This window comes from Manacus vitellinus, unplaced genomic scaffold (assembly GCF_001715985.3).
Source record: "Manacus vitellinus isolate BGI_N305 unplaced genomic scaffold, ASM171598v3 scaffold_60_pilon, whole genome shotgun sequence".
Taxonomy (NCBI): Eukaryota; Metazoa; Chordata; class Aves; order Passeriformes; family Pipridae; genus Manacus; species Manacus vitellinus.
Genome location: NW_021940687.1, coordinates 3,265,985 through 3,288,302, shown reverse-complemented (window position 1 = coordinate 3,288,302; position 22,318 = coordinate 3,265,985). Strand labels below are relative to the sequence as shown.

The window sequence follows — 22,318 nt, the reverse complement described above, 5'->3', positions numbered from 1 at the left end:
TGGGAAGTTACATTTCATGTTCTAACAGCTAAAAGATTTATGGCAGTTCTTGAGCAACTTCTGTTTGAAGAGTTCCAGTGACCAAGTGACCTTCATGGTAAAATACAAGGTCATTTGTGGCCTATGGCTTTTCCTCCTGGGAGCAGGGAAGGGGTGGCCTAAGCCTTCTGGTCCTTCTCCAGGAGCAGGTTGGTTTGCACTCATGGGCTGCACTGTTTCGTTTCAGGTGGTTCATGGGGAGAGATGATGGCTCACAGAACACTGGGTTTCTGCAGGTCTTGCAAGAAATCAGGGCCCAGGATGAGAGGGAGACCTTGGTAGAGCTGTTTGTGACAACTGTGAATCACAACTCTCCACAGTGTTAATTTAAATTATATGGAGCCTCTGTCTTGCCATCCACTTGTGAAGTTTCCTCTTTCTCCTCTTTACCCTTTTCTAGCCCTCCTTAGAAAAATCCCTTTTTTTTAATGAAGGTGAACTAGAAAGCAGAGAGCCCAGCACTGTAATTGTTTAGATTGAAATGATTCCCTGGCATGCAGAACTGGGCAGATCTTGAGGTACCCTAGAGTATCTTTTCTTCAATCCCCTGCACCAGGAGTCATAAGATCATCTGATAGCCCAAGTGCAGGCTTTTAAAATACACATTTCTGCACTACAGTGGCAGGAGAAATGGGAAACCAGGATAATAAAGCCCTCAAAACACAAGGGCTGATGAAGTAAATTCTTTCTGAGTATCAGTATAGGGGTTTTAAAAAAAATAAGAAATTTTTAGGAGACTGACACACAGGTTTGAATCTTCTAGATTGGCAGTTAATGTGCATGTCCTAAATTTCCAACCTATACCAAGTCTTAGACTTGGTGTATATATATATATATACACTTTATACCAAGTATTAAAACCCATGCAACCTGTGTGGTAGCAAATGGCAAAATCAGCTACATATATGAATATATGTAATATATGTAATATATGGTCCTACCTGTGTTTCCTGTATTCAGGTATGTTGCGTAAACTTTAATTGCCACAAAAATCTGTTGCCATTAATGTCAGTGGAAGTTTTCTTGTGGAATGGCTGAACTGAGGATGAAGGACACACCAGCAGAGCTGGCAGTGCACACACCTTCCCCAGCTGGGATTTCGGATGCCACAATCTTTTATTTTAGCCTCCAGTGGTTGAACGGTGAACCCTTCGTTTAAAGAGAGCTTGTTTTCAAGAAAGTCCCTGGTCAAGTTTGTGAGGTGAAAATGAAAAAAAAAAAGAAAAGTTTTATAAGCACTCAGTGCTCTCCTGAACAGTGTCAGGGGATGTGAGCTGAGATCCCAGGGCCAGCGGGCTCACCTTTCACTGGACCCCAGTGGCACTTTCCCTGACAAAGGACCCCTGAGGACTCCTGCCTGCACAGGTAATTTGCATGAAAATGCCATGTCCTCAGTATTAGGAAGAATTTCTTCACAGGAAGAGTGATTAGACACTGGAAGGGGCTGCCCAGGGAGGTGGTGGAGTGGCTGGATGTGACACTCAGTGCTCTGGTCTGGGTGATGAGGTGGTGATTGGTCACAGGTTGGACTCAGAGGTCTTTTCCAACCTCAGTAATTCTGTGACTGCTGCCCAGCTTGCAGAGGTGCTGCTGTACACACTGTTCTCAGAGAAGGGGAAATGCTGGTTCCCCCCACCTCCAATGCAAGAAAACTTCTGAAAAGGACTGAGGGTTTTCTCTAAATGTTTAATATTCAGAATTCTGTAGAATACTTTGTGCTGATGAGAGCTAACCCAGTATACCAAAAGATGTGGCATGCTGGTACAAGCTTCTGGTACCTGCTCGTGGCTGTCAGGGGGATTAGTTCCCTTGGCTGTTTTGGGGGGGGGAATCTTGGGTGAGAAAGTAAAGTGGGACGACTCTTAAAAATTGCAATATGTGTCTCTTTTGGATGATTGCATGCTGTGAGAAGACGGTAGGATCTCTCAAGAGACCTTAGCACTGGGTGGTTATGCTTACAAACTAAATATAACAATTTCTGCTTGCCAGAGAATCTAAAGAAAAAAACCCCCAGATTTTCAAAAGACAGAGTGGGTGCCTCAGCTATTTCACTTTTCCCCTGTGTGCAGGTCATTTGTCAAGCTCCCCCTGAGCACTGTTTGTTTAACTTCATGTCACTCCAAAGAGTAAATATCTGAAGTTATGGATTAACTAAGTTCCAGCAGAGCTCATGGCGGAAGAATAGATCACCCTGATCCCCACTGAACAAAGCAGTAAGTGCTTCAAAAGTATTGCATCCTTCAGGATTTCCAAGGAGAGCTTGCTTTGATGGAGCAGGAAGCTTGTCAAAAATGTCCAGTGGCAAGGGGAGAGTGTCAGGGCAGACATAAAGTGTTCTGGGAGAGCTGCTGATGGGTTAGAGGGAATGAGCAAACAGGTGTGGAGGGACTGAGAATGGCCGCTCCAGAGCTGGAGTCGTCGAGTCAGGCCTGTGACAGGCCAGTGAAGGAGCTGGCTGGGGGGGAACTGTCTGCAGCAGGCTCTTGCTGTCCCTCAGCAGTGTGCTCCTCTTCACACCTGCCTTCTCCTCAGGTGACTCCTGCTGCAGGATGTGGAAGCACCTTGCCCTGGGGCTGCTGCTGGCTGCCTGCTCTGCTTGGGTCTGCGGCACCTCAAGTAAGTTTTCATTTTAGAGAGACCCTTCCCCAGTCGCTGCACGTGCATTTCCTGCTCCTCTGTCAGTCAGATGGAGCAGCTGGAATCCTTTCCATTATTAGGGGGTTTGAATTCCTCCAGCAGAGCTGACAGGCAGTGCTGGGCCATGACAGCTGCCTGGTCACAGCCCTCCTGAGCCCCTGAGCTGTCAAGAGTAGCACAGAGCAGGAGCTGGAGCTTCTGCAGCACAGCACAGACAGACTCTGGTGTCCAGGGCAGCCCCAGGGGCTGGTGCTCTGCTAAGTGTCCTTTGGGAAGCACCACTACTAGTTTTCAGCCAGCTCTTTTCTCTGCTTGTGCTTTCACATTTTTGCTTCCAGTATTTTACAGCACTGAAGATGCAAACCAGGTCCTGAGGATCCAGAAGCGGGCGAACTCTTTCCTGGAGGAACTCAAGCCGGGCTCTGTGGAGCGGGAGTGCATTGAAGAGCACTGTGACTTCGAGGAGGCCAGTGAGATATTTGAAACCAAGGAATCAACAGTAAGTTGTTTTTTTAAGGATGAGTGTGGGAGTTACCCAATCAATTATTTTCTTAAAATATTGCAATCCAGGGCATAGAAGATCGTGCTGTCAGCACTAAAAATGGATCTCTCCTGATTCCTAAGGTGTTGGCATGGTTTTGAATGTCATTCTGTTACAGTGATTGTCGTGTTACCACCTGTATGGGCCATAAAACTTGGCTACTCGTGCATGTCCCACCTGACCCAATGGTGAGGTTTAGGGCTCAGCCAGATAATTCCAATCCTTGCTTGACCCCGCTGGCTATTCTTGCTGCCACTGAGTTTTTCCAGGTCCTTCCAGTCTTTGCCCTCTGTTGTCCATTCACCAGCCCTGGCTGCCTTTCATTGTATCTCCCCAGTGTCCCAGTTGGGCATGGCAAGCGTTTCTCTCATCACTAGGTTCTCTCTTTTTGTCCAAACTCATATTTTCAATTGGACGCTACCTTTATCATCAGCATCACTGACTCCTGCCCCTTTTCCACACTTGTTCTGTCAGCTTGGATTCTTTGTTACTATGTTGAGCAAAGCAGCTCACAGCATAGGATGAACCAGTCTTTGTTGTCCCTCAAACCCCAGAATGGAGAGGGATCTGTCTTTGGAACGCCCACGTTTTTGTCTGACTGGGCACAAGTGAACTTGGATGCCTCACCTGGCAGTAAGTGACAAGAAAACAGAGAAGCAGTGAGGATATTGAGGGGCTTTGGTGTTGGTAGGTCTGCAAACAGGGCAGGGGAGATCTGTGCTGAGTACAAGCAGTATAGGATCATTTGGCCAGTTTTCTTGGTTTGTAGTGCCAGTCACTACACTGTCAAGAAGAATGAGACTGATGCTGTTGACTGTTCTCTGATGCTGTTCTCTGTTGGCCAAGGCCATGATACACTTTAAATCCCTCACTTGTTAAAAATGGTTTTCTCACCATAATACAAATTTTGTTTCTCCACAGCTCAATTTTTGGAGCAAGTATGTAGGTAAGTAAAAGACTTTCCTAATCACTTCTCTGTGTTTCCTCAAGAGTAACTGGTACTCAGCCTTCCTCCTGCCATATGTCACATACTGATTCATATTCTCATTTTCTCCTATATGGGGTGTGCAAAGAATGTTTTCCCCTTCTATCACACAAGCAGCCTTCCTAAAACACTGTGCACCTGTAGCTGTCATCAGTCATCTCCCCAGAGCTAAGGAATTGTGCTGAAAAGTGCTTTGGTGCTCTAACCTTGTCTGATGTGGGCCAAAGAGGAGCCCCACCCCTGCAGTCACCTGCCACTGCCCTGTCTGCCTCAGGCTTTGCCCTTTCCTCCCCTTCTGCCCACCCCACTCTCTGTGCAGCTGTAGGTGAGAACCCAGGGCGATGCCCTGTCTCTGGGCGAGTGCCATGGAGGTGTCACCTTTAAGTGCCAGAAGCTTACCACCCATCACATGGGTGATGTTTGGGAATCTGGGGAGGGCCTGTTCCTGTTGATGTTTGATCTGTGAGCTCTGTATGATTCAGGGACTGGATTTTCCTACCTCTGTTTCAGATGGAGATCAGTGTGCGCCACAGCCTTGTTCCAATGGCATCTGCAAGGACAATATTGGAAAATTTTCCTGCATCTGTAACAAAGGCTGGGAGGGGTTTTTCTGCAATTATGGTAATGCTGCATTTAATCCACTATAAAATAACATCCTTTGTGACAGAGGTTTCTGTGCAGTAGGGGTCAACACTTCAGTCATTGCACAGCTTACTCACTTTCTTTACTAATGTGATTTCTCTCTTGCTTCATGATTGTGGTAGGAGGTTTATTTGTGCTTATCTAAAGCAAAATTAACTTTGTGTTGCCATAGGAGAAGTTCGGAGATCTGAGATATCTAAGTTTTGAACAAGTACTGAAAATAACTCTGTAAAGCAGGGATTTCAGTTACTTTAGAACTGTCAACCCAGGGATGATGGTGGTGGTTTTAAATACAGTGTATTTATTGTCATTACTGTGACAATTGAACAAAATTGAACAAAAGCTGGACAGCATAGTTAGGGATGAGCACTGTATGTCCTGTATCATCAACACTTTGCACTGTGTGCTTGCATGTAGTGAGAGGGAATTTTCTGTTCTCCAGTCTACCTGCTCTGACAGTAATCTGTTCCTCCATCTCCCCGCTGCCTGATTCTGGACTAAGGTTGTTTGCTGTCTCAGGGCCCAGCTGCTGTTAAAGCCCACAACTGTCATCCCAAATCACTGACAGCTGTTGCCCACTTTGCCACATTACCTCCCTGTGACTCTGACTTTCAAACTTCTCACATCTCTCTTGCTGTTCCTTTTTCCCTCAGAGGTCAAGTACACCAACTGCTCCGTGGATAACGGGGGATGTGACCATTTCTGTCGGGATGACCCTGCCAACCAGGGCCGCTCGTGCAGCTGTGCATCGGGCTATCAGCTCATGAACGACCACATCACGTGCAAGCCTGTAGGTAAGAGGAGGATGTCTGTGATCCACATTTGACAAAGGATTATTCAGACTGAAGTAAGAGAGTTTTAGGGCAGAATTGTCGGCAGTGCACTTTCTACTCATTTTCAAAACACCTATTCCGTGCAGAGTAACTCTGCCTGCATTTCTCAACTCCATACCTGCTTTATGGCCCTTAATCTGTGTTTGCCTCATGGAGACAGAGAGGGGAATCAGGAGACCTCCTCCTTGCCAAGCACTGAGGGACTTCCATGAAGCCTCTGACCAGTATTGCCTAGGTTAGAGACACAGAGGGAGTGCTCTAGAAAGTGGGTTTGTGTTGGGTGATCTGGGCTTTGCTAGTGAACTTCTCTGCATCTGCACAGTGGAGTTCCCCTGTGGGAGAGTGAAGGTGGACGACACTGAAGCCAAAGCAAACCTCAATATTCGGCTCATTGAGGGAACAGCTGCAAGAAGGGGAGACAGCCCTTGGCAGGTAGGAGAAGAGAGTTCTTCACCACAAGTAGTTTAGGCTCTTACCAAAAGCTCTGCCTGCCTGGCTACTCCAGAAGGGTTCCTACATTACTGGTGGTGTCACGTGAAGCTAAAATTTCCTTAGTTTTTTCAAAAGCAACCCCAAAATTGGAGTAGCAGGATAAAATGGTTTAGTATCTGTTTGGACTCGACTTTGTCACTGTTGCCAAGTTTTTTACCTTACCTTGCCAACACTATCAAGAGAGAGGATGGTGATTACATTCACCAACTCTGTTGCTCCATCCTGGGAAACTCATGCTGTGTGATGGGATATCACAGAGAGAGACTTCATGGAGCTTATCATGGAACTAATGAATGCAAATAATCAGGGCGTGGTTCTCTTTGATATGAAAGACCCTTTTACACCATAGCATGAGAGCTGCAGTCTGAGATGATGCACTGTCTCTAGTGTGGGACACAAGAATAATCCCCTCATTTGTGCTCTGTGTTTCAAAGCTTGGAGTGCAAAGTGCTTCTTTGCAGTGCCCAGCAGCACCCCATGCTGATTTGGATGAAGCCAGCCCTCATTCAGGAAGAACATTCAAAACTTGTTTGTAGGTGTTCCACAGAGACTTTATTCATAGGGCTTTTGTCCCACTGTGGATTTTTGGCTTCAGTGCATGTGCATTGGGGTGTTTGGTGCATTGGGGTGTTTGGCAGCCACAAAGAAGGTTGTGCACAGTGTTTGGTGAGCCACTCTCCAGGCACTGTCACACCTCACACCTCTCTGGTTTCAGGTTATGCTGCAAAGTACAAGTGGGAAGTTTCTGTGTGGGGGTGTTCTCATCCATCCAGCTTGGGTCCTAACAGCAGCACACTGCCTTGACACACCAAAGGAGCTCAAAGTAAGACTTGGTATGGAAAATCATCTATCCCTGTGTTTTTTAAATGTAACTGTTTCATTCAAAATATTTATCATTTCAGGGAAAAGATAGCAGGTTCTGAAGGCAAAAGTCCTTGGCTGTAGGAATGGACTGTCTAGACAGTATTATTTAAATATGCATCTTAGCTTAAAACAAAGCTTAGTAAAAATCTGATTTCATTTGAGCCACTATCAGCCTTACTGTGGAAGTGAACTGGTGTCTTCTGAGCACTGCTGCTGGTCTATAAAGCAGAAAGACTTGGTCTCTTCTCCTTGTGTTTTTCTGGTGCTGAAAATATTCAAGGTCATCCCAATACTGAAAAAAAGGTCTTGATCCCAGGAGGAGAATGTCACAGGGTGTCTTCCTGCCTTTTCATGCATTTAAACACTGTTACTTAAGAGAATTTCATTGCAGAAGGAGGAGAGGTGCTGTAGAATGGCCACACTGCCTTTACTTGCACTGCTGCTCTGGAGCATGAGAAAATGTCACTATGTCAGGTAGCAGTGCTGCTCCTGAATTAACAGACAGAAATAATTAGTGTTCCATTCACACTGAAGTAATATGGGATTTTTTTGGATCAATGTTTTCTATGTACCATTGGTGCTGAGGCATAACAGCTCAGCTGCTTGCTTTCTCCATTAGTGAAATGATAGGATATTCCCAGTATTTGTTGAAAGTCCTGCCAATATATTGTCTGTGTACCTCTCCTGGAAAATACACAGTCTGTATGCATGTTCCATAGAGGCTGTGGATGTGCAGGGGTTTGAGAACAGAGACAGTAAGGCACACACAGATCAATGTGTTTATGTACTTCCAACATACAGGATGAATAGAAAAGTATGTGATGCAGCCTTGGGTCCTCTCAGTGCCAGAATATTCACCTTTTCACAGGGAGACATCCAAATAGAAGTGTATGTGATAGTTTGGAAATGTGCATAAGTTATGTCATTTTCTTCCTTTTTAAGCATTTTCCATCAATTTTGGTGAAGCCCAAGAAGAGCTTCACTAAGGAACCTCGTTAGAGGAAAAGCAACTGTCAGATGTGGTGTTGGAGTGCTCTGCTTTGTTAGATGTAGCTTTGAGCATAACTTGGGAGGGAATAACTCAGTGGGGAGTTGGTAACTGGGGCAAGTATTGAGGCTGCACTTAACATTGTTCCACCCTGGCCTCATACTGCAGGTCTTGAGAGAGATCTGTGCAGTCTGACAAGCCTTCAGCTGGGATTAACCATGCCCTGAGATGTGTCTGCAGCAAAGAAGGAAGGGGTGGGATCTGTCAGGAGAGTCCAAATAAAATGTGATTTTCAGTGGGTGAAGAAATGTCAGCACTTGAGAACCCTGATTTGAGAAGATTTTGTTCTGTTCAAATGAAACTTGAGAGATGTCTCACACCTGAATTTGGGGCAAGTATACAGAGAAATTTATAGTGTAAGGATGGTTATCAGTGGGGCTCGGCTTTCTCTCGCTCTCATACTTGCCCAAAAGACCTTCCTTATTCACAGAGGAAGAATCCAGTGTGTGGCCATGGACGAGAGTTGTGAGGCACAAGAGGAGTGAGCCCTGCAGCACGTGTGTTCCTGCTCATCCACACTGCCTTCCTTACAGGAGCATTTGAGTCCACAGTTATTTCTGAGGCCTAAAGCAGGGTTTGCACCTGTGAAGGCAGGAATAAAGCCCTGCCTCTTCCTTGCCATCCCCCAGCCACAGTGGCTGGAGAGTGCTCCAAGGACACTCAAGGAAGACAGGTTGTGCTAGGAGAAAAACACTGATTTGTGATTGCTGGCTTGATACTGGGAAGTCCTTCAGATTCTGGAACTACTTAATACAATGCGTCAGAGCAGTGTCAGCCACCTGCTCTGGCCAGGTATGAATTTTCCATTGGATGTCTGCAGAGGAGCAAGAGGAGAGGCTCTGAAATAATTGCTCTGGAGGTCCAAGATCCAAAGCTGGACTTAAGGAGTCTTTTGAGAATACGTTTCTGTAGCTACTGTGGCTCATGAGTCCCTACTCTTGGAAACACTGACTCTTGACAGAAAAAACCAGCTGCAAGACCTCGCTGACGGCCTACAAGAAAGACCTGTCTCTGACTTTCCTATCCCAGTGTATCACAAAGGACTTCTTGCCTTTCTGGCCCTTTTCAACACAGTTTCCTGCTTACTGTTGCATTGACTGCTTGGCCCCTGAAGTGGCTGTGATCATGTAGCACAAATAGCAACCCAGAAGTCTTAAGCAGTCAAAAATTCATTAAAATACAGATTTAAGATTTCAGAAAGGAATAGCCTTACCAGTCAGTCACCTTTATTTATAAATCCTGACGTTTCGTTCAGGCAGCATAAAGCTCATGTCCTGTCATGAATGTCCTGCTTTGCATGTGCTTGCTCTTCCAGCTTTTAATGCTGGTTCCAAAAAGGTTGTTTTCCTCCTGAAGGAGGTCTCTCATATTGCACAGGTGTACTGAAATGTGAACACAGCAGGGCATTTTGGTTTCTCAGCTGATGACCAGAGCTCTAGGGCACCAGTTCATTTACTACTGTGGGTATTCATGATTTCAGTAAATAGGGATTACAGGTTAGTCCATCTGTTAAAAACACTGTCAACCTGTGACATAACATGAGCAAATGTCTGTATTACAAGGGAAGTAAAACCATAGGAGTACAACATATTCCAGATGCTTTGGTGTTCAGGGGGAAGGAAAGTTCGGCAGCATCTGTCTTCTTCTTGGTTGCTCTTCCAGGGAAATTCCTTTTCCGTCGTCGTGATGTCGACGAGCAAATCATTCGGGTGGACAAACGGGTGATCCACGAAAACTACACCAAGGAGACGCTGGATAACGACATAGCCATGCTGCACCTGGCCGAGCACGCCATGTTCTACAAGTACGCGCTCCCCATCTGCCTCCCCGCCCGCAACCTGGCCGAGCAGGAGCTCACGAGGGGCGGGCAGCAGGTGGTGGTGACGGGCTGGGGCAGCACGAGCGACGTCAACGTCAGCTACCCCACCTCCCTGCACTACATCGAGATCCCCATCGTGCCCCGCAACGAGTGCGCCCGCGCCATGGCCTCGCCTGTCTCCGACAACATGCTGTGTGCCGGGAGCCTGGGGGACAGGAAGGATGCCTGCCTTGGGGACAGCGGGGGCCCCATGTCCACCAAATACAAGGATACTTGGTTTTTGGTAGGACTGGTGAGCTGGGGCCAAGGCTGCGGGAGAAGGGAGAAATTTGGAGTCTACACCAAAGTTAGTCAGTACCTGGAGTGGATCCAGCACCACATAGATGTGTCAGCTCCTTTGAAGGGTTGATTCTGACCCCGAGAGTCTGGAATGTTGTGCTGGTGACAATATGCAGTGTAATGTCAGACCTTCAGTATTAAATATTGAGTATATGTTGACCTCGTGTGCTGTTTTCCTTTGGGACTTATTTTTTCTCTCCTTTTTTTTCTTGTTCACATTGGTTTGTTGCAGGTTGTGTTGTTTATCTGTGGCATGACCCTACTTAAGCCTTACAGGCAAGAAAAAAGAACCCTGTTAGCTGAGTTGCATTGTAGAAAATAAGGTGATCCTTGGTCAGACAACTCCATCTTTGAGGTGTAAGATATCTGAATTGGTTGGGGTGGGGGGCAGGAGGGGACAGAGAAAACTGTTTTTGCAAGTCACCATCGAGATGCAGTTCTGTCATTTCAGCTGTACCCACAGTAACTGTTTTGGTTTGCTCTGTATTTGTATAATTTTTCTTGCAACACAGTGAAGTTTTTGTAACATCATTACTGCTTCCAGTCCCTCACATCCTACTCCAGTGCTCACAGATGGTTGATTCAGCAGGTGACTAGAACTTCTCTGTATTTTCTATTCTTTGCACACCTGATGCCTGATTTTACCCCCCCAAACTTCCTGAAAAGAGAATGGGAACTGTATAGTGTTATTCAAAAAAAAAGAAGAGCTGTTTAATTCCAAGCTATTGCAGGCTCTATTTATCTTGGGGTCTGTAACAGTCTTCTAATTAGCAAGGTAAGCAAATGCTTCTCTTTATTGCTGTTCTGGTGACTGCAGTCAGCTGCAGGCTGTGTGAGCATTGCTAATGCTTACTGATAAATGGTGTGTGTTTGCATCTGTCTGTGTGTGTATATGAGTAAATGATGCAGAGCACCAGTAAGTTCATAGGAAGTAGCAATAGTCCAGGTGAAGTTTAATATCACAGTTTATACTTGTTTCTAATCTTAGCACTTGTTAAATAGAATTAATCTTGTAGGGAAAAAAAAAAAAAGCAGAACTCTTTCTGCTCTAGTGATGTGAGTTTCCAATGTGTGTTCCAATGTCTCGAGGGGTTTGGATCAGTGAAGAACTTCAGTCTGCTCCTGTGACGAGACTTAAATGAAAAAAACCTCAGGTACAAGGAATTGTGTTAGTTTGTAAGAAATTTAATGTGGTGTCAGCAAAGAGGTTTAATACCTTTTGTATTTGTGGACTTGTTGACTCAGGAGCTGCCTTGGTGCTTGTTACCCAAGTGCTGGTGTTGAGTCATTGCTGAAGGAGCAGTCGGGGTAGGAGCTGTGCTCGCTGGCTCTGGCTCTCTTTTCTCCTCCCCCTTTTCCCTTGGGACAGGACTTAAGGATGGAGGAACATTAAATAAGAATGCTTTGACCAGCACCCTTCTCAGCAGGCCTGCACCAGGAACAGGTAACCTGTAACCCTGAGTTGAAACATGGTTGTGTTCAAAGAAGGGTGGGGGGTGGCAGTGCTGGTGCTGCGACAGGGCAACATTTGCCTGCTGGTGACTGCAGTGAATCCTCCTGCACACTCCCAGCTCTGCAATATTTCAGCACCTGTTTACAGAGTAGCTGGTGTGTTTTCCAGATCAGTTGGCCTTGCCTACTGTGAGGTGACAGTGTCAGAAATCTGCTCTTAAAAGTTCCACATTTTCCCGAAGAAATTTATTGCAAAGCAGTGGCTTTTAGTATTGGAGGATTATTTAAAGACTAAATTCTCTTTTTAATGCACATGTGTATGTGTGTGGAAACACACACTTTTCTTCCAATTTTGAATTTCTAATGTGTCTCATAGAATCCAGGTTCTCTCTCCTCTGTCAATATTTGTGACTAGTTAATGATCAACCTCTTGACCTCATGGCTGTTCCTGGTGTACAGCCAAATCTCTTTCCTGTCTTCCCCTTAAAAAAAAATAAAGAAAAACGTGAGTATAACTGCGTGGTTCTGTGTAAATTGAACTCATTCTGGATCCTGTGGTTTTGAAAAAATGCTGCAGGTAGCAGAGAGGAACATGCTGTTGAATCCTGGTAAATCCTTTAGCCTGGGAAGGTAATAAGAAGAAATGCAAACTTGTGTGCTGTACCTGTGACTGCTGGTATGTGGTGCTTGGTTCCTCCTTGGGGTCTGTGCAGGGTCTTCCCATCAGCAGTTGCACAGGGGCTGGTTGTGCTCCCGCCTTGGCTTCAGCAAGACTGGGCTGGGAGTGGCCTCTGCTCCATTTGGGCCGTGTGTTCCCATGCTCCCCATGGCTTTTCCATGGCTTCCATGGGCTTTGGATCAGCCCCTGCCCCACAGCTCAGCTCCTACCTGTTGGGGTGTGCAGCATCGGCGTGGCTTGGGGAGACAGGGGACATGAGGTCAAAATGAACTGGGTAGAACTTGCTTTCTTTGTCTCTTCTTATCCTCTCACTTCTTTTTCATCTTTTTTGCAGGCTGTTTTTGTGACAACATACTAATTTTATTATTCTTTTCCCTCAGAAAGAAATCAGGAGGTCAGTGTTCTGGATGCTCACTAACATGGAGAGCAGCTCCTCACTTGGGAGATTTCTCCTGCTGATGTGCTTCATTGACAGCAGCTGCCTGTTTTCATATGAAGGTAGGTATTTCTTTTACTTTTTTAATTAAATTGTCTTTTTATGGCAATGTTGGCATTTAAACAGAAACTATGTTCCTGTTCTGAACACAAAGTCCTTTGGGTTGAAGGAATGCTTCCTGAAATGCACAAGAAAGAAATTAATATTCATATACATATTTGCAAGTGAAATCAGCCTTTCTTAGATTTCTGTTTAGCCCACTCTCCTGTTGAAAAGTATTCTCCCTGTGACATGGAACCCGAGATCTGAATTGGTTTTGCATGGTGGAGGTTTCCAATTTGGAAATCTAAAATGAGGCACTTTCAACATGTGTTCTTGGACCTCGTGTTGATTGTACAACTACTACACAAGGTTTGGAAATGGCTTCAGAGAGCTGTGGGACAGGCACCAGAGTGTGCAGGATCTCAGGAATCATTGTGGCTGTCCTTGCAGAGGAGGAAGAGCAGAGCAGAGTATCTGCAAAGGCTCTGTGGGACACTTGCTTAAAGGAGGTAAATCCTTTAAGGTGACCCAGAACACAAGAGGTGCTGAAGGGAAATTCTACTGATGTAAGTGAAGGAAATGTTCTCCATTACCAGACAGCAGGATCTGTGCAAAGCTTTTCTCCACTGAGTTTTTGTGGGCTGTTACTAATTACCTGGAAATGAAGCAATGTAATAACATTCTAGAATTTCAGTCATTGCTGTAAATACTGATCCTGCTACTGCAAATAGATCTGTGTTTTCACAGTCCATCTCCAAAACTGGGTTCTTTGCCAGAAGGTTTGACTTGTCCAGGGCACTAATCCCTAGCTGGGAAAAGCAGTGCTGTGTGGATTTCCATAGGCTTTTTTGGGATTACAGAGTGAGCTTTTGTCTCATAACACTTGGAGCAGCAGCCTTTCCCTCTGCCAGGTGGGCTTTGGCCATGGGGCTGCACTTCTGGGATCAGTGTACCCACAAGGGGTGTGGGTGGAAAAACCCTGGCACACTGCTGCAGATAGAGGTGCCTTAGCAAAGATGTGCTGTGGAGCAGAGAGGGTGTGTGGGGAGGACATTACTGACACAGTCCTTCTTTTGGCCATTCCTCCCTTAATTTATTGGCAGTAACAGCTTAAGGCATCACAGGAGGAGGGCAAATACCTTAGTGAGGCAAAGTTGAGATGAGCTAAATGTAAGCACAAAACTGACACTAATATTTCCTCTTAATGAGGGATTGGTGTCTGTTCTGTTGTGGCCACAGCAGAACCTGGAGAACTCTGCGACTCCATAACCAAATATCAAGCTAATAATTGCTGTGAATTGGGATGGTTAAGCAGAAAAATCTAACCAGCCTCCAGAGAAAAAGCTGCAATACTCAAGAGTCTTGTGGAATTAAAAATTTCTGCACTAACCTGCAAGTCTCAGTAGTGGCTCTTTTGACTCACTGAAAGCAAGCTCAGACTACTGATATGTTTTCCTGAAACACAGACTAATTTTATTTTCCTTTGGGCTCTTTGTGTAGATGCCCACTCCCCTCATTTATATTGTTTTTTCCACTGAAAGCCCATGTGACTGTGACTGTGGCAATGCCACTGTGTTGCCTTCAGCACCAACTGTTCAGTTTTGGTCTTCTAGTGTTTGTGAGAAAAGACAAAGCCCACGAGGTGCTGCGAGTCCATAAACGTGCCAACTACTTCCTAGAAGAGATTCGTCCAGGGAACTTGGAGAGAGAATGCAATGAGGAAAAGTGTTCATTTGAGGAGGCCAAGGAGATCTTCCATTCGCAGGAGAAAACGGTGAGAAACTTGATTTTAGGAGAAACAGAGGAAAGTCAATGGTGAGGTCTAAGTAACCCTGCCCAGGTCACCTAGTGTGGCTCTGGAAGTGTGTGCCTCTGGATTCTGCAGCTTGGGTCACTTCAGGGTGATTCAGGGAGGGTCACCCAGGGCACCTGTGAGACTGCACTTTGTGAGTGCTCAGTTTGTTGTGTAAATGTTAAACACAAATCCTTGGAAGTATCTAAACCCCATTTCTGAGAGCATCAATCCAGCAATGTGATTGGGACATTTTCAGAGGTCACTTGCTTGTCCAGACCCTCCAAATCCAGGGGAGGAGTGTCTCATTCCCAGGGCCAACAGCATCTGGCTGGAAGCAGGGCCGGGGCCTTCTGGGGCTTTGTGCTGAGGCAGGAGTTGGAGCTGCAGAGTTAAACAGGTGCCTGGTCTCTCCTGGATCCAGCCCAAGGTGCCAGGAATGTCTCTGTAGCAGGTAAAGCAGCACAGTAGAAATGGCTCTTCAGAGCAAAGCAGCTGATGCTGAGGCCTTGCAGTGACACCTTTTGGGGAGGGGGGGTGTGGTGATGGTGTCACTTGAAACTCCTGAGCTGGTGCCACAGACCTTTCAGTGGCTGGAGCATTTAAGGATCTGAGCTTTCAGGTTCATTTTGATTCCAGTACAGCCCAGTTTATGCACTCTGTGACTGGTCCATGGTACATGGTCCATTTACAAAAGTAAATGGCATGGTGGTGATCAGGAGATACTGTTCTGAGATTGTGTTTGTGGCTCTAATGAAAATGTCAGTTTACATGGACCCTAAAAAGACAGCTTTCTAAACTATGTCTTCAGTAATCCATATGACTGTTTGTTACCTGTTCTCTTCATTTGTGATTTCCTCTTGCAGATGGAGTTTTGGTTCAATTACAAAGGTAGGTAAAGAAGGAATTTTTAAAAAATGTATTCTGTGTGTCCCTCCTGGGTACAAAGAACTATGTGGCAATTGAAAGCCAGGCTTCTCTTAATTCCTGGAGTTACACCGTGCCTTGTTTCTTCTCCTTAGGTTTAAATCCATGTAGTACAAATCCCTGTAACAATGGTGGAGTCTGCAAAATAAGACATTACAGTTACTTTTGCATCTGCCCCCCAGAATTCAGAGGACACAACTGTGAAATAGGTGAGTGCAGGAATAGACATTGGCATTCATTGTGAAGGAAGGATGGCATGTGGCCATCTCCTGTCTGCTCCCAAGAAAGGCCCCTTTTCATCACTTTGGAGGGATAACAACTCTAGTGACTCCTGCACTGGAGATTGTTCATGGTGAGGCTCTTCTCTTTTACTGAGTCAATCAAACAAATTAGCCAAAGCTCACTGAAAGGGGAAAAGTCTGCTACATTTATGTTGTAATATATGAGTGATGAAAAAGGAAGGATAAAAACTGCCTTCTCTTACCAGATTTTCCATCCTCTGAAATGCTCTATCCAGTTTGCAAACTGAGGTATGAAATAACAGCAAAAGCCAAACTGTGGAAACTAAATTTTTTTCCTCCAAGTGCTTTTGTTGACCTTTTCTTTGTACAGTGAAGCAATTAAACATGGCTGTTTTTAATGTAACAGTGAATAAAAATCTCAGTCAGGTCGGACCCCCACCCAATGCCTGGTACTTTAAACCTGTCATGATATAAAAGACAAGATGTGCAGATGGATCAAAAACTGATGCATTTAGAAGTGTTTGCTCTTCCAGGCCTCTTCTTGCCCCCTGCTCCACAGACAGAAAGGCCCAGCCGTGGCCTCAGGGCAAAGCTGGCAAATGGGAGAATGGTCAGAACAGAACAAACCAAACATGAGGTCTGGTTTGCTGCACACCAGTGTGCGTGTCTGGAACTGGAAGGGGCGGTTCCTTCTGTTCCCCTGAGCGCTTCCAGCAGATGTTTTCCTGCTTTGCCTCATGCAATAGTAGCCCCGGGAGCTGGGTGCTGTAACCGCGGGTGTCTCCCCGGCAGAGAGGTTGGAGTGCTGGTACAAGAACGGCGGGTGCTGGCAGTACTGCAGGGACAGCAGCGCCCTCCACGTGGAGTGTTCCTGCGCCAGGGATTACACCCTGCACGAGGACGGGAGGAGCTGCGTGCAGGCAGGTAAAGCACGGGCTGCTGGGCCACCTCAGGAACAGAGGAGGTTTGCAGGCACTGACTTTCCCTCCGCTGGATGCAAAGAGCTGCACATGCTGTGGCTACTGCAGCTTGCACTTACTGTATGAAGAGATCTGTCTTATTTGTAATGTTTATTTTAAATGTTAAGGTTCCTCTCTGTCTGGTGTCTGTAGTCCAGTGCCCCTGTGAGCACATACTGGGTCAAGGAGCAAGCAGGACAGTTTGGAGTGGGCCTGTTCTAGCACAGGCTTAAATCAGCTAAACTGAGTCGTGAGGCCGAAGTGCAGGGGTGGGAGGGGAGAGGATAGGACAGGGGCCTTTAAAATGTGGTATCAGGCAGAAGGGGAGGGCTGGGTCAGTGTTCTTTCCTGAAGAGAGCCCTCGGCAGGCTGTTCCTGGCTGATGGCTCAGAAAAGACACAGCCACACCCCCATTTCTGGGTAATGAGTTCTGCACACTCAGCCAAGGGGGGGCAGGGGGGAGTTTGACATCACGAGGTCAGAGTTGTTCCAGGGGGGTCGAGTCCCATCCTTGGACAGGAAAAGTGCTGCCTTGTGTTTGAGTTCAACATGACACCAACACACCCTAATCTCAAATCTTGGTTTCTGTCATTCCTTCTTCCAGCACCGTTTCCCTGTGGCTTGATCAAAGCCAGGCAGGCTCTGAAGGAACAGCAACAGGGGCCAAAAAGCCTCCTGAGGAGCCAGTGGGAGCACAGGGATGTGCCTGAGCTGAACAGGAGCACAGAGGGCACAGCTGGGCAGATGGAGCTGGAACACAGTGATGTTGGGGAAAAGGAGACCATAAAGGATGCCTTCGGGCATGCTGGACAAACGGAGGTGGCAGGAGATGCTTCCAGCTGCAAAAAGACAGTGGTGGGCTCTGTGTCCCAGAAGCCCCTGGGGGAGGAGCTGGATGGCCCTGAGAACCACAAGGCAGTGGAGGGAACTGGGAGAGGCCTGGCTGAGCCAAGCCAGGGCCCAGCATGGCAGAACAAGAGCACAGCACCTGCTGCCAGGCAGGAAGGAACAGGGGGAAACACCACAGGGCAAAACCAACAAAGGGAGGGCACTGGCAGGAACAGAACGGGGGCTGTTCAACACAGGAGTGACGGGCTGCATCAGAGCAGGGACGGGGGAGACGGTCTGGACGTGCCTCAGCCCACCCAGGCAAACATCAGCTCTACTTTGGAGCACGGGGACCCCAGGATAACAGGAGGAATGCTGTGTCATCGTGGACATTGCCCCTGGCAGGTAATACCTTACTTCCAGTCTGGCCAAACACCACCTCTGAGTGCTTTCTTGCTTTAACTTTATTGGGTCCTTCAGGAGCAGAGTTCATCAAGCCATTGTAAAGTTTTTTCAGGTCGAGAGCAATGGAACCACGTGTATTTCTCAGCCTTCAGCAGGGCTTTTTGATGATACAGACTTTAGATGCCTTTGATTCTTCCCGTCCTACATATGTATGCTTTTGGATTAGAACATAATACCTTCTATCTTAATCCAGTCAGATCTCCTGTGCTGTTACTCAGGTTGTGTCTGCGTGTCCTTAGGGAAAAGCTGAGCTTCTGCCTCCCCGTGGAAGGCTGGTAATAGTTTTCCTGAAGCAGGTTCTGTGGCCAGGTGAGATTCAGTAGGTTTGGGGCTTTTGTGTGTGTCCTTATTTGTTACTAATTTTCACTATATTGTCTCTCTCTGGTCAATGTCCTGTTACTGTTTGCAGAGAAATTCTGATCTCAAACCCTTCACATTACCCTCACTCGATTTACTGCTGGCACACAAGTAGATTTCCCAATTCCACATCAGAAGGTATTTATAGGTGGAAAAATCATAGGCTGAACCTGGGTGGACCATGCATTGTGCACTTTGGCAAGCTGAAATGTCACTATTAGCCAATTTTATGGGTTTCCATCAGCAGCTGCTTCCCTTTGGATCAGTAGACTGATTTGGGGTTGTTAGATGGGAATGTTGTTTGTAGTCCAACCTTATACAGTTTCTTCTGGAAATGAAGTGTTACCACTAAGCTGGTTTTAAATTGTCATTACATCAAGAAATTTGTAATTTAATGTTGAATTTAAAGTGTATCTATCTATCAATATAATTTTTAAAGGTTTTTGTAAACCCTTTGCCTTCTAGGTCTTCATAACCTAAGACAGCATTTTCTGATAAATGTTCTTTGCTACTTTTCAATGTTTATTTCTAGCACTACTGAACAGAATTAAAAGCATCAATAGTACACATAATTAATAGTTGAGGAGATGCTGAGGCATTGATGGAGCTTATGATTCTGAACAGACAAGACAGACAACAAACACTGAGCACCATGTTTTAACTTCTCCATTTGCTACTGTGTAGATCATTACAAATTTTATTACCTGATTACTAATAAACTGCACCTTGTGTTTCTGTTCTCCACCACTCCCAAAACATTTGAGGCCACGTGAAAAATAAATCACAGTCATACTTGTTCCTTCAGAAGAACATCAGCCACTGCAGCTCTGTCTGCATGAGCTCGTCGAGCTTAGTTCATTGAATACTCTGCTCCCCCATCACAGCAGTGCAGGGATTTTATTACTGTTTTCACTGCCCTTTGCTTGGTGGGCCGGTGCTCCTGCCAGACGTGTTCCTCACCTGGGTCAGAGCCCACAGTGTGTGCACGTCCCGGCCCAGCCGCGGTTCTGCCTCTCCCTTCCCGCAGGTGCTGATCCGGGACAGCCGGGGCGTGGGGTTCTGCGGCGGGAGCCTCCTGAGCAGCCGCTGGGTGGTCACGGCCGCGCACTGCCTGGACCTCGTCAGCCCCCACCACGTCACTGTGGGTGAGCACAGGGCAGGGGAGGCACAGCCCCACCTGCACTTAGGGACCACTTCAGCTCCTTGGCAGGGCAGAGGTGCCAAAGGGCTCAGCTGGTCCCGTTTGTTTTCATGGAGAACCTGGGGAAACAAGGCAGAGATCTGTCTCCTATAATCCATTCTGGCAGACTCACTGTGCCCAGAGCCTGAGCGCATCTTGGTGACCCCTCAGGAGGAAGAAGGGTTCCTGTAGGTGACTTGTCTGCCATCAAGGCCATTTGGGTTCTTAATCAGCCTTAAGGTTAATTACCTGCTGTGCTGCCTCTTCCTTATTGCCTGTAGCTGCCTGGGAGCACAAAGCCCCTCTCCTCCAGTTACAGCCACAGGATTTGGCCCCCTGCAGCAGGAATGCTGCAACAAACACAACCTTGTGCCACAGGGACCCTCCCGAAGAGGGATGTGCAGGAGGAGCAAACAGCACTGGGGAACTGACAGGAAACAATTCCTCAGCCTTAGTCCCAGCTGCAGCTTAATGCTGATGTCATGTCCCTGAGAGGGGAAACACTGTCCCATGGAAGTTTAGACACAGCTCTGCTTACTAAGAAGGACTGACTGTTTATGGGAAATCATCTCCATTAGTATCTCATCATTGAGGCCCCAGCTCTGCCTAAAGGACACCTGGAAAGTTTGGTTTGCAGGATCACAGCTGTCCTTGTTACATGCAGGATCTGGTTTGGGATGTGCCTTCTCAGGTTCCCCAATGACGATACCCCAGAGGCTAAGTTTGCTTAACGTTTTAACTTGTCCTGGCTGCAGGAGACTTTGACAAATACCAGAGAGAGTTCAAGGAGCAGAAGATCGCTGTGGAAAGGACCTGGACGCACCCACACTACGATTCCAACGACTACAACGGTGACATCGCGCTGCTCGCCCGCGGCTCCCCCCTGCGCTTCCTCATGAAGGTGCGGCTGCCCCTGGTGAGCCTGGAGCGCTGCCAGCGGGCCATGGACAGGCTGCTCACCGACAACATGCTCTGCGCGGGGCACGGCACCGCGGCCACCGACGCCTGCAAGGGGGACAGCGGGGGCCCCTTGCCCCTGGTGAGCCTGGAGCGCTGCCAGCGGGCCATGGACAGGCTGCTCACCGACAACATGCTCTGCGCGGGGCACGGCACCGCGGCCACCGACGCCTGCAAGGGGGACAGCGGGGGCCCCTTGATCGCCTCCCACCGCAACACCTGGTTCCTCCTGGGCATCGTCAGCTGGGGCGAGGGCTGTGCCCAGCAGGGGAAATACGGGGTGTACACCAGAGTAGCCAACTACATCCCCTGGATTAAAGAGGTGGTTGAAAGCGTAGCAGATTCAGAAAACTTTTCCATTAACTTTTCTTAATGCCAGCTACAGGAGCAGGAATAATTCTACTTTTACAGTGTTTCAGTCTACAACACTGGGCCTGTTCTTGTCCTTAATGGTGTAAAATCAAGCTCCTTACCCTCAAGGAAATTTTGAGAGGGTTAAATTGCTTAATCAAGTATTGCTAAGTAAAATACTTGTGTATAATAAAGAACTATTTGCAAGTAACAGAGGAGAAAACAACTTTTCTTAATGTAAATTCTTATCAGGAAGATTTTTTTAAGCGAAAGTAAAAGCTTTACATTTCTCAGGCCTACCTACATCTCACAGACAGGCACACTGAGTTCTCTGTACAAATTCAGTGCTTAGCAAAGCAAGTGCAGTTTGGGTAGTGGTGTCTGGCTCTAGTTGTGAGACAGACAGTGCTGAACACAGCAGGGAGGGAGCTCTGAAGTTCCGGAACCAAGGACGTCAGTTTACTAAATTACAAATGTTTTCTGATACAAAAAAGTCTATGTGGAACTGGGCATAAACAGAGCAGGAATCCACCCAGCTCCAGGAAGATTAAAGGACTGTGCAGTAAAATTCTCAACAGGTGATCCATATCAAGTTTTGATTTTGTGACCTCTCCTACAATTGACTGACATTTTAGTTACACCCCCCCAGCACCCTCCATTGTTACCATTCCACAAGAAACAGAACCATTCTGTTTGCCTCAGAGAACACAGGGTGTTGAGCTATTATGATGAATTTTGATAGGAAGAGTTTGAATTAGGCCTTGCACAAGACCACCAAGCCCAGTACCTCAATGAAACATCTCCTAGGATTTAAAAGTAGCCCCTAGCCCCCAGTGACTAGAAGACTGGACTGAAACACCAGAACTACAAAAAAAAAAAAATTGGGAGAAGAAAAAAGAATCTGTTGGACTTTTAGGGCCAAACAGACCCTGGCTATGAACAGCTCTGCACAGTTTCCTTGTTCTTCACAGTTGCACCTGCCACTATGGCAGTAAGGAAGGCCGTGGCTTTCAATAAATTCTTAACTAAAACTGGAAAAAACCCCAAATCCCTGAAGGTCTCAGCATGCTAAAAACACACCCCTGAGGCGGTTACTGCAGCACACACATACCTGGGGAGAGCAGGTGAAGTTGTCTCAGGAGCAGAATCCCTCTCGTGCCCCAGCCAGCACAGGTGTCCTCCTCCTGAAGTTGGTGTCCCAGCACACAGCTCCGTTACTGTCACTCCCTCCAGTCTCACAGGGCCACATTTCACATGTGACTCTCCACACTCTTGCTTTCACCCCTTACCAGTGCCAGCAGTAACTCACCCAAACACCATAATCCCCACCTCGAAGAAGTCCCAGAATTACAGAACACACATTTCAGCAAAGAGGTTCCACTCCTCTGGAAGGAAGGCAACTTTCTTACTGA

The 22,318-nt window shown here is 46.9% G+C and overlaps 3 protein-coding genes across 5 annotated transcripts in view; all 3 read left to right on the top strand.

The window, feature by feature from the left end:
* DGKD (diacylglycerol kinase delta) overlaps positions 1–770 on the top strand; it is a 48,091-nt gene extending 47,321 nt beyond the window's left edge. The window contains exon 30 of the transcript XR_003916224.1: positions 227–770. The gene's annotated coding sequence lies outside the window, so the exon portion shown is untranslated. The remainder of the gene's footprint in view (positions 1–226) is intronic.
* Positions 771–1,022: 252 nt separating this feature from the next.
* Positions 1,023–10,396, top strand: PROC (protein C, inactivator of coagulation factors Va and VIIIa). The gene is made up of 10 exons (XM_018083121.2): positions 1,023–1,404; positions 2,109–2,252; positions 2,572–2,655; positions 3,015–3,175; positions 4,139–4,163; positions 4,713–4,823; positions 5,498–5,638; positions 6,000–6,109; positions 6,885–7,002; positions 9,744–10,396. The coding sequence occupies exons 3-10, from the start codon at positions 2,589–2,591 to the stop codon at positions 10,307–10,309; spliced, it is 1,299 nt and encodes a 432-aa protein (XP_017938610.2). The 5' UTR covers positions 1,023–1,404; positions 2,109–2,252; positions 2,572–2,588; the 3' UTR covers positions 10,310–10,396.
* A 532-nt stretch (positions 10,397–10,928) lies between these two features.
* On the top strand, positions 10,929–21,918 carry LOC103758630 (coagulation factor IX-like). Of its 3 annotated transcripts, XM_029963700.1 has the most exons (10): positions 10,929–11,683; positions 12,269–12,367; positions 12,751–12,868; positions 14,462–14,622; positions 15,507–15,531; positions 15,663–15,776; positions 16,602–16,733; positions 17,373–18,001; positions 19,446–19,563; positions 20,354–21,918. In XM_029963700.1, the coding sequence occupies exons 3-10, from the start codon at positions 12,778–12,780 to the stop codon at positions 20,926–20,928; spliced, it is 1,845 nt and encodes a 614-aa protein (XP_029819560.1). In that variant the 5' UTR covers positions 10,929–11,683; positions 12,269–12,367; positions 12,751–12,777; the 3' UTR covers positions 20,929–21,918. The 3 variants fall into 3 exon arrangements, with proteins under 3 accessions (XP_029819560.1, XP_017938619.2, XP_029819559.1); XM_018083130.3 differs by lacking the exon at positions 10,929–11,683 and having other exon boundaries at positions 11,709–12,367; XM_029963699.1 differs by lacking the exons at positions 10,929–11,683; positions 12,269–12,367 and having other exon boundaries at positions 12,526–12,868.
* The last annotated feature ends 400 nt before the right edge of the window (positions 21,919–22,318 follow it).